At 35.2% G+C, this 12,371-nt stretch overlaps 1 protein-coding gene across 3 annotated transcripts in view; it reads right to left on the bottom strand.

Annotated features, from left to right (window-relative positions):
* LOC127872877 (nucleolar protein 8-like) overlaps positions 1–11,753 on the bottom strand; it is a 37,197-nt gene extending 25,444 nt beyond the window's left edge. For 2 of the 3 annotated variants that reach the window (XM_052416342.1, XM_052416362.1), the window contains exons 1-3: positions 11,341–11,753; positions 4,220–4,282; positions 330–408 (exon numbers count right to left, since the gene is read on the bottom strand). In XM_052416342.1, coding sequence (XP_052272302.1) covers positions 330–408; positions 4,220–4,282; positions 11,341–11,470 — 272 coding nt within the window. In that variant the 5' untranslated portion in view covers positions 11,471–11,753. The remainder of the gene's footprint in view (positions 1–329; positions 409–4,219; positions 4,283–11,340) is intronic. The other variant, XM_052416351.1, reaches the window with a different exon arrangement.
* Between the last annotated feature and the right edge of the window lie 618 nt (positions 11,754–12,371).

Raw genomic sequence — 12,371 nt, 5'->3', positions numbered from 1 at the left:
TTAGTTTTGCAAAGAATTCAATGTTAAGTAAACATTTCAACAGACATGAGTGATCAATTCCTAAACTACAACAGAAACACATATAACCCTTTGCTGCTGGGAAATTTGTCGTCTGCTAAAATGTTGTCTGCTGAATTTCTAAAATTAGCATTTTCTTCGATTTTTTTCAAAGAATATTATCAGAATAGCAAACAGTTTGGATCCTGATGAGACGCCACTTCTGTGGCGTCTCATCTGGATCCAAACTGTTTGCAAAGGCCTTCAAAATTCGGTTCCCGCACTGAAAGGGTTAATTGCATTATCTTCTCTTTAGTAAAATGCCAAATTACCTGTTAATGAAGTTTTCCTTGGCTAGCTGGATTTTCATTTCCGACCCTTTCCATTTTGTTTTACTGTAAGTATTGAAACCTAAAAATATATAATAACAATAAATTCAATACAAATTTAATACACATTTAAATATTCCATCAACTTTTATTAATTAAGATGCCCTTTAAGTCTTATGAGTTTTCCTTTTTTCAATTTTAAATCATTTGCAGACATAATCAGATAATTTTCGTTAACATTTGTTGTTACGCTAAGCATACAGTAATTGCAGCGTCTGTAATATCTGAAAATGATCCCGAAAGTCATTTTTAATGTAAGCACTTACATGTTGCTAATTAGAAAGAGTATGCATATGAGTGTCCTCTGAAAAGAATGTTGATCTTGCATTCAATCTTAAGCTGTCTAAACATGTATGTGCAGATCATGTTAAACATCAAACTTCATTTATGTTAAGAAACAAACTGCTTTAGTAATTATCTAAAATGATCTCATTTATTACATGTTTTTTACATTTAAATGTAAACAAGAAACCGTCGGAGACGGGTGATGCTCCCCAAAGTTGTTTTTTTGTCACAATATTGCACTATATATTCAGATAAAAGGAAACGTCTTGAGGGGCATAACTTTGGACAAAATAATACGATGGATGGTTTAGCAACTTAAAATTTTCAAAGGGCCATAACTCTCTACATAAATCATCTAACCAGAACCCACTAATAACATGGGCATCTCCTCAAGGTAGTTAAGCTTCCCATAAAGCTTCATTGAAGTCCAGTCAGTAGTTGGGGAGAAATAGCCCGGACAAGAATTGCACTATATGTACAGTTTATAGAAAATTTCAAAGGGCCAGAACTCTGTGAAAAATCATCCGACCATACCCGGCTGATAATATGCACATCTCCTGTTGGTAGTGAAGCTTCCCATAAAGTTTAATTGAATTCCCCTGATATATGTTGCTGAGAAATAGCTCGGACAAGAATTGCACTATGTGTACAATGGAAAATTTCAAAAGGCCATAACTCTGTGAAAAATCATCCAACCATAACCGGCTGATAATATGCACATCTCCTCTTGGTAGTGAAGCTTCCCATAAAGTTTCATTAAATTCCCGTAGTAAGTTGCTGAGAAATAGCTCGGACAAGAATTGCACTATATGTAGTTTGTACAAAGGAAAATTTCAAAGGGCCATTACTCTGTGAAAAATCATCCTACCAGAACCGGCTGATAATATGCACATCTTCTCTTGGTAGTGAAGCTTCTCATAAAGTTTCATTGAATTCCGGTCATTAGTTGCTGAGAAATAGCCCAGACAAGAATTGCACTATATGTACAGTTAATGGAAAATTTCAAAGAGCCATAACTCTGTGAAAAATATTCCGACCAGAACTGGCTGATAATTTGCACATCTCCTCTTGGTAGTGAAGCTTCCCATAAAGTTTCATTGAATTCCGGTTATTAGTTGCTGAAAAATGGCCCGGACAAGAATTGCACTATATGTAAAGTTAATGGAAAATTTTAAAGGGCCATAACTCTGTGAACAAGAAACCGTCGGAGAGGGATGATGCTCCCCAAAGTTTTTTTTGGTCACAATATTGCACTATATATTCAGATAAAAGGAAACGTCTTGAGGGCACAGTAGTTGGGGGGACAAGAATATTTTTATATAAAATTTCAAAGGGCCATAACTCTGTGAAAAATCATCCGATCAGAACACCCAGATAATATGCACATCTCCTCTTGGTAGTGAAGCTTCCTATAAAAATTCATTGAATTCCGGTCATTAGTTGCTGAGAAATAGCCCGGACAAGAATTGAACTACACTTCAACACCGTTATTTCAAACACCGATAATCCAAAGTCACCGTTATTTCGAAGTATTTTTCGGGTCCCGATATTGGTTCTTCTTTGTTTAATGTAAAATTTCATTGTTAATCCGAACTTCGTTAAACCGAAGAAATCGTTAATTCGAAGTGATTCGGTCGGTCCCAACACTATAATTCGCACCTTATTAACAATCTTTAATCCGAAGTCAAAACTGCAAAATACTGAGCGTTATTTCACACCTTTGCCGTGGCTCGTCAAAAGCCGATAATTACACCTTTGTCGTCTGCGCGAACGCCGGTGTTCAGAGAGACATCGCATATAAGTTATTTTTTTATTAAGTTCCGAAAATGTATTAATATGTATGTATGTCTGATAATTTGTGCTATTCATTATATTTTATATGTTCTGTAATGAGACAAAAATAAAAACAAGAAAAATAATCGTTTTACTCCTCCGTTTGTTACAGGTGGAAATCTATTGCTATCTGACTAGTTTACGCTTTTCAGTAAGCGTGTAACCGAACCATGCGAATTCCACAACGTTTCATTTTTACAGAATCAAAGAAGTCTTCTGTCAAATGTTTATTTTGTATTATCGTTAATCTGAAGTTTTTTAACGGTCCCGACGACTTCGAAATAACGGTGTTGAAGTGTATATGTACAGTTAATGGAAAATTTCAAAGGGCCATAACTCTGTGAAAAATCATCCGACCAGAACCCGTTGTAATATGCACATCTCCTCTTGGAAGTGAAGCTTCCCATAAAGTTTAATTGAATGCCGGTCATTAGTTGCTGAGAAAAAGCCCGGACAAAAATTGTGCACGGACGGACCGACGGACGGAAAGACGAAGAGGCGACTATATGCTCCCCCCCATTTTTTTTTTTTGGGGGGGGGGGGGGGGGGGAGCATAATTAATGACAGAAACGTAATTTTATATATAGGACAGTGAAAGTAAAAGCACAATATGTCTGCATCCTGACTCCTGAATGCTGTTCCCTCTTTATAAATAAAGACCTTATATTCGTGTATAATAAACTTGCTAAACAAATTATAATAAACTTGCTACACAAATAATTAAGGTCATTGGAAAAATATGGCAATTTTAAGGTAATTTTGGTCTGACTGTGGGGATGTTATGGTTGTTAACAATCTTTTTTTGATGATGTAGTTTGTTAAGAAAGATATTAGCACACTGCATAAACATAAACAATCCCAGTATGCTTTCTACCCACGTTATGCAACTCATCCTTATTCATTACTCTTCTGTTTTTTGTTTTTTTTTACAAACAACCAAAAAGAAAAACAATACATATTCACCTTTTTTCCCTTTTTTCCTTTTTTTTTTAATTCACAAGATCAAAAAAAGTATATATTAGCATATCTTGTATAACATGTTTGAACATTATTGCTGCTACATGGTATCACTTTGTTTTATGAGCATATACATGTATACATTGTATGTATTATATTGAAAGAAAAAAAATAAAGACTAAAAAAATAAAAAAATATTAGCACACTGCTTTGCTGTATATGTATAGAATCTACTGTTTTTGACAACAAATGAAAAAATAATATCTTCTTTTCTTCTTTAAGCAAAGGATGTGTAAAGAATTAACGATTTAAATAAAATTATTAAGTGAATAAATCAGGCATATTCATCAGTTAAGAACAGCGTGCATTTTCCTATTGAACAATTAAACACATGAATAGTTAAACACAATCACATTTTATAATTTAACACATGCATTTTTGAGGCCTGTGAAATTTCAAACTTGTCTGCAAATTGTTCTTCTTTGTAGGATAGTCATGCTTGTAAATTGTTACAATCTTTCACATTGTGTGCTGTAAACAGCTAAAAAATTAGATAAGTCATCGTGGCATTCCGGTTCTAACTGTAATGTCATAAACATGAAATTTAATTATTTCCCATGTCTGTCAAAACAAATGTCTTGCACATATTTCTGAAATATAATTTTTTTAATGTGCCAAACAAAATTGATATCCCAAATAGGGTGGTACAGTACTTTGTTTAAACAATTGTTTTTACAATTACTCAGATAATAACTTACACTTTTTTAAGTCTGCTTCATTGGTCTTTAAGCTTACATAAGCAAATGTCTTCAAAGGACTACCTGAAATTTAATTTAATTTTTATTATTTAACAAGAAATGTGTTTGTCAGAAAAACTATGTCCCCTTCTGCGCCGCTTTTTTCTTTTTTTTTTTTTTTTACCTTGAAGCATGACCTTGACCTTTCACCACTCAAAATGTGCGGCTCCATGAGATACACATTCATGCCAAATATCAATTTGCTATCTTCAATATTGAAAATGTATTCATAAAATTAGCGATTTTGGCCACATATATTTGACCTCTGACCTTGAAGGATTACCTTGACCTTGACCTTTCACCACTCAAAATGTGCAACTCCATGAGATACATATGCCAAATATCAAGTTGCTATCTTCAATATTGCAAAAGTTATTGCAAATGTTAAAGTTGGCGCAAACCAACCAACCAACAGACAGGGCAAAAACAATATGTCCCCCACTATAGTGGGTGGGGGACATAAAAAATATACAATCTTTAAAAAAAAGACATGATTCAATAAGGCAAAGACATTCCACTTTTGCTCCAAACTCTGGTTATGTTAAATCAAGCTGCTTATGACAAAATGTGACTAAGATACTTAATATGACCTTGACCTTTTAGGTACTGTGAAACCATTTATTTTCGTCAGCACGAAATTTCGTCCTTTTTTAAAAAATGACTATTTCGTCAGCACTTAAATTCGTCCATTTCTGGTTTTGAAAAAAAAAGCGTCCGATTTGTTTGTAATGTTTGTAATACATGTAATATGCGGTTGCGAAAAAATCGTGCTGGGGAAAGAGGGGTGACACTTGGTAGTCACTTGCAGGAGGTGGGCTTTGTTTGGCATATGCCAAATAACAAGTCTGTTATTTCAGGTGATAGTAACTTTCCCATTTTTTTTTATGTCATTGACACGTTCTTTGTTATGATAAGCGGATAAGTGGGACTGAATAACCGTTAACGAGTGTTTTAAACAACGAAGCCAATTGCCAATTAGTCTTTTTCCATTACAATCACGGACAACCAAACACAAATCAATATGTTCTTTATTAATTTGTAATAAAAGCGCAGACTATATTTCAGTCAGGTGTTGATCACACATCGTCATATTTTAATTGCGTTTAATAGTATTGTCTTTAATCCGGATTCGCCGCGTGTTGGCTGTATAATCTGCAACACCCCTGAAATACACAATACACACAATGGGTAATAAAGTTGTAAACAATTAGCGCTAATCAACACTATTATACCTAAACGAAATCGACGCATTCGATACAGCCTTATTGCATTCGCGTTTTACAGGAAATGTCAGTTGTCAGTACACTGTATTATGTACACCCCTTTGTGTCAAAACCGGATTTAACTTGAGTGTGAATAGTCAACTGTTTCATGTTCTTCGTATCAATACCATCCGGGTATCTGTACTATAAGTATACCAGTCTACAAACAAGGTGCGCGCTTCCCCATATGGGTATTCGGACGTTCATAAAATTGACCTACGGTTTAGCGTTCACGCCGTCGAACGCATTTAGCAATATAACTCGTGTTTTTTTCACTATTTCTTTACTTGCAAAAAATACTATTGGCTTATCACTTACCTTGCAATCTTTTTTTCTCGCATTTTGCGAGTGTGTGAGTGTTAATTTTGAGCCCTGTGTATATGTGTGGATTACGCTGGATTTAAATGCCGTTGCATACGGTAATTCAGTCTTATTTGTTTCAAATATGGGACATGATTGTTCGTTAGGATCATGAATTTGTCCATTGGTCGAAATATGAAAAAGACGAAAATTAATGTCGAATAATAATGGTTTCACAGTAATAAGACTTGCGATAAACATGACACTCTTTCTTGTGGAAAGAAATCTAAAAATTTGATGATTGACAACATAAATCCTAGGATCTGCTTTTCTTTATCCAAATTTGTTGTGACCTTTGACCTGTTTTAGTGTTTTTCCCAGGCTATTTTAGCGTGGCGAAAAGCCACGCCGCCCTCCCGGATCGCCACTCTGCCCTTTTCAAAGAGAAATTTCGCCACGCGCCCTTCTTTTCAAAGGCAAATTTCGCCACTCGCCCTTATCGATAACATCTTTATTGCCTTACAATCTAACTTGGTCCGCAAAATCAGCGTCCTTGATTGTCTGTGACGCTCCGACTGTGCTTGATTTACTCGAGAGACGTCAACGTCTAATCGACTATATTAATTGAGCAGATTTAATCTATTACAGTACTCGATTTATAGGTAGGTCTTACTGACTGCTCCAAAGCTGTGAATTAGTCATGGGTGAATAACCCCGTGTCAGTATCAATCGATAATGCCGGAGGCTATCAGTGTTCTGCTGTGAATCTTTACTGTTGGGGACAGGGACCCATTAGGGTTTAAAAAGTGGGGACAAAAAGGAAAAATCTGGGGACACCATAATATATTTGTAGCAGAATTAAATTTTCAGAAACTAATTACCTTTTACTTGCACACTTAAATTTGCTTGATTTTTTCATACTGTAAGCCAGTCCACAGGATGTAACATTCTAATTCAAACTTGAACATTTTTTAAAACTTTTTTAAACTGTCAAATAATTGTCAACATATTTATAAAACTTTGAACAGATTTATGGTCATTGGACTCAGCATTGCGTGTCAAAGTCCTTGTTCGATATTAAGAATTACCGATAGTAAAGGTGTTTTCTTTTTTGTGCTTTATGCACAAACTGCATGTCATTTTGTTAATGTCAAACAGTGACAAAGACAATTTTCAAAGACAATTTGCTTGGAATGTACATTTAGGGGCAGACTTTTTTGTCATTGCTAAACGATTTTGCGACTTGGAAAGACTCTGTTGGAATGTTGTTATTATTATCGTCATATTTTCTAAGTTTACTTGCTGGAGGAAAAAAACTAAAATGGAGTTTATTTTCTTCGGCCGGTCACTTTCCGCCATTTTGATAGGTATGGAAATTTCCTTGATATCTTATTGGTTGTTATAATCTCAACTTACCAATGCAATAAAGTGTTATTAATGTAAATTAACCATTGGCTGCAAAATGATGTCACGTCCAATTAAATAATTCGTTCTAGGTACACATTCACTCGATTACTATACCGACTTACAAATTGAATCAATGAGTTTTTATTCTTAATTTCTTTGCGCCCGCGGGCCCATATACGGAAAACGGGTGGGGACAAATCTTTTATTTTTGCGCCAATGATGCAAGGGCGCATCCACGGCAGAACACTGGGCTATGTTATACCAAGGGCACTTTTCGATCAGCAATGTGTACTCCTCCACGATAAAATCATTACTTCGGAGACTTTTGATGAAAAACTTGATGTTATTCTCGTGGCAATTGTGCATTGCATGCATTATTCAGTTATATCAAAATATATATTTTACGCATCATTACATTTAAAATCACAAACAAACTTATTCTTTATCGTTTTCGTCTTTAAGATAATTAGGTCTAATTATTGAAATAATAACTGAGACGTAAACTTATTTAACAAAATGCGAATTGCGTATACGATTTAACGTTGCTATGCGCACCTGTCGCTTACATCATTTGACATTTTATTAACATGGCGGACTATACAGAATTAAATTGTGACTCGGTAAAAATGGCAAATAACGTTGTAAACGATCGAATTAACGATGGAGATTATACATTAAGAAGGAATTAATGAAATGTCTGTGATAATCAACGATGCATAAAAATGTTTTAGATAGCAACAACATTATTTATTTATTTGTAATCTACTCGGTGGATGTATATCACGGACACGAGTGTTTGCATATTGTTAGCGATCAATTTACTCGCAATGTTATTTTAAACATCTGTCAAGATTATTGTTAGAAAATGGGATAAGACAAACATGGTTTCATTAATATGTTAGTGGATCTGTGTATAATCAGATTCATATGCATATATCGCTTTATTATGTTTGTCGTGCTGTACAGTTTATTGAAACAGCATGGAACTTAAATGTACATTGCAAGGTAAATATATTACAATAAATCATAGTTAGTTAAATACATCTATTACCATTAAATGTGCTTGTTTATTTGTTTTTTAGTCCACAGCTGCTTCTGATGCGATTACATGTTTCCCCTTAATTCAGGTATTCAGGGAACGTTTTTGCCCTTTTTTGCCTAAACTGCGAACTAAAATGCCCTTTTTGAAAGTAATGCGACATGCCCCTTTGCCCTCCTGGGAAAAACACTATGTTTTATCACAAAATGCCATGTACTTAGTTATCTTAAAATGTCATGACAAGAGCACTGCATAACGGGTGCCAACGCTTGGCTGCGAGTGCAGTTTTGAACAAGGGCTGTTTGTAAAACATGCATGCCCCCCATATGGGCTCTAAGTTGTAGTGACAGCCATTTAGTAAATATGTTTTTTGTCACTGTGACCTTGACCTTTGACCTAGTGACCTGAAAATCAATAGGGTTCATCTGCGAGTCATGATCAATGTACCTATGAAGTTTCATGATCCTAGCCATAAGCTTTCCTGAGTTATCATCAGGAAACCATTTTACTATTTCTGGTCACTGTTGACTTGACCTTTGACCTAGTTACCTGAAAATCAATAGGGGTCATCTTCCAGTCATGATCAATGAACCTATCAAGTTTCATGATCCTAGGCATTAGCGTTCTTGAGTTATCATCCGGAAACCATTTTACTATTTAGGGTCACTGTGACCTTTGACCTAGTGACCTGAAAATCAATAGGGGTCATCTGCTAGTCATTATCAATCTACCTATCCAGGGTTTGTTTTCCTTCTTTGGGACCCGCCGAAAATCGGCCCTTTCCCCTCGGTTTTTTTTCTCTCAGCTGGTAGATTTTCCCCTAGATTTCATTTTCCCCTTAAAAAAAAAAAAAAAAATTTTTTTTATTTTTTTTTTTACCTTTAAATATATAAGTTAACCTGATCTGCTGTATAAACTAGAAAACTCTTGCATAATTAAATTATCTGTTGCCTTGAATTTGTTTTAAAAACAGTAAAATATGTTAAATTGATTATTTTAGACTTTGCTTATTTTCCCCAAAATCCAGCTTTTCGCACAATTTTTTCCCCCAAAATTCAACGTTTCGCGCGATTTTTTCCCCCTCAAAAAAGGCCAGGCCCTTTCCCCAAAATCAGATAAAAAACCCTGCTATCAAGTTTCATGATCCTAGGCATAAGGGTTCTTGAATTATCATCCGGAAACCATTTTACTATTTCGGGTCACCGTGACCTTGACCTTTGACCTAATGACCTGAAAATCAATAGGGGTCATCTGCTATTCATGATCAATCTACCCATGAAGTTTCATGACCCTAGGCATAAGCGTTCTTGAATCATCATCCGGAAACCATTTTACTATTTCGGGTCACAGTGACCTTGACCTTTGACCTAGTGACCTCAAAATCAATAGGGGTCATCTGTGAGTCATAATCAATGTACCTATGAAGTTTCATGATCCTAGGCCTAAGCGTTCTTGAGTTATCGTCTGACAACCACCTGGTGGACGGACCGACCGACAGACCGACATGAGCAAAGCAATATACCCCCTCTTCTTCGAAGGGGCATAATAAATGAAAGCTTGTCAGAATATTTTTTTTTGGAGGTCACTTGACCTTTGACCTAGTGATCCCAAAATGGGTGAGGCGTGTAGAACTCATCAAAGTGCAGCTACATATGAAGTTTCAATGTTGTAGGTGGAAGCACTTTTGTTTTAGAACCAATGTTCAAAAGGTTAACAAAGGTTAACAAAATGTTAAGGTTTTAGGACACGACGAGCTGGCTATGACAATACCTCGGGTTTTCTCTGAAAACAGCCGAGCTAATAAATGATAAAATTACAGTAACTGTAGAGACCAACTCTTTTATGGCCAAATGTTACATTTGAGCTCTTAGTGTGATGCTGACCTATGAGGTAGGGAGACCAGTGTATGATTGAACATATTGCCTTATGAACTTTATGCACAGTTATTTCAAAGTCAATCAAAACTAGCTAAAGAAACTTCAGCGTACAGTTTATATAGTATTGACAGACCTGTACGCTGAAGCTAACCTCGTATCGAAAGTCAACCAGAGTCGTAACATATTTATGTCACGCTATAAATTCACAATTTTGATGCCATTGTCGCTTTGTCACGTGACGAGTTTTCATTTGGATACTTTCGGATCGACCTTGACATTTTACGCTGAAATTGTAAACATTATTTTCGTTTTCTGAAATCTATTATTTGTGATTAACAACTTACGTCTGGTGGATTATAAGACTGATTTCATTGTGAATCAGGTAGTTTTATATAATATTCACTTTGACTTTGTATTGACACTACAATTTGTTAACAAAATAAGCCAGAATAATTAAAATACCGGGAAAAGTCATTCTGAATTTGAAAACACTTGAGCACATTGTTTGTTACTAAAAATAGAAATAATGTCATATGACCGTGAAATCTCGGGAGATTCGCATTTCAAGAAAGTCTGTCACATCGCTGTTTTTCTCGATATGTAAGAGCAGAAAAGATACATTTTAAATGTTTAAGATAGTATTTTGTGAAAGAATATATCAGTCAAATGTGAAAAATGTCAATCTTTCCAATCAAGTGGTTGATTTGGGCCAACAACTGCATTTAAAAACTATTTTGGACAGGTCTTTGATAACTGTCAACTTTTCGGAAATTTCTGGTTGACTTTCCTAATGGGGTTGGTCCATAACTATAAAGTCGCGCCAGTCAAAAATCATAAAAAGCGACATTTAAAGTTATGGGAGCCAGAACTAAATCAATACATGACAAAGTTATGGCTTAGACATGACATTTTCCACAGACCAACAGAGGTATGATGGTACATGCAAACAGTACTACTGCTATGTGCCTTGGTCTTCGAGAAGTGTTCTTTGGAAGCAATGGAAGCAACAGATTTCACACTGGCTACTCAATTTTTAAAGGGAACACTGTCTTAGAGGGGAGGGGGGGGGGGGGCATAAAAACAACTCAAATGTTTTAATGAGTATTTTACAAGTGATTTTCTATAAGAGATAGCAAATTTATTCATTGTCATTTGCACCAACAAATAATTTTAGCATTGAAATCTTATTTGACATACCATTACTATCTTTCCTACTTTTTACAGCAACATCTGTAACAGTTCCGAACTTGGAAAAGCGTTCTTTCAACTCCGCTTCAGTGACTCCAGGAAAAAGACCTCCAATGTGTAATCTCTTAGTTTCTTCCATGTTGAGAATTACTAGAGCAAACTGATAAATCTAACGGACAAATCTATTTCCTTTTAAACTGTCAAACGTGTTATGTCGCGAAATTATGTGATTTTACATTACTGTGGAATCTTACTCATTTTTTTACATAATTTTGTCGTATATCGATACAAGATTACAATTTAGTAGTATAACTACGTTTATGGTTTATTATGTCACACTATCTTCATTAAGGTGTTAATAATTATTGCTATTAACACTGTACAAACATGCTGTTCCTGGCCACCCGCTGCTCCTTAACAGATAAACGCTTGAAAGGCTAAACATTACTAGACGATGAAGGTTAGGCACTATTGAATTGAAAGGGAAAACCGTTGTTTTATCAAGAGGTATGTGAACTTAGAATAAGATCTTTTTTTAATCATTCTTTCCTAGATGCCACGAACCTTTAACTTAAGCTTATTTTGTAAAATGCATGTTATCATTACTCAGGCATTAAATAGACTTAGTTCTATTATTTCCATTTGCTGGCATTTGGGTAGACCATATTAACGTACTCACAGAGCCATTGATAATTTTTGCTCTGGCGGCTCAGGGTTATAAAGCTGAGAGTTGAATGATTGCAACTAGCATTTGGGTAGAAGAACACCTCTAAAGTTCGAGATAAACAATACCAGTTTTCAAATGATTGAATCAAACGGATTAGTATTTTTCCCTTTAAACAGCCAGATACCTATTGTGTACATATCTGCGGTTATTGATACAAATATGGATTAAAGATCTTGTAAACAGCCCTTCAAAAATAATTTGTATTTGTAGCTTACTCTTAGATTTAATGGCTGAAAGACATTCTTACATGACATTTCACTGAGAATTTCCAAAAAGTAGTGTTTAAATTACTTTGAGATAGCATGTTGTTACT

The sequence above is a fragment of the Dreissena polymorpha genome, chromosome 1 (assembly GCF_020536995.1).
Source record: "Dreissena polymorpha isolate Duluth1 chromosome 1, UMN_Dpol_1.0, whole genome shotgun sequence".
Taxonomy (NCBI): Eukaryota; Metazoa; Mollusca; class Bivalvia; order Myida; family Dreissenidae; genus Dreissena; species Dreissena polymorpha.
The sequence above is the reverse complement of the archived record's forward strand: the minus strand, read 5'-3'. Positions and strand labels throughout refer to the sequence as shown.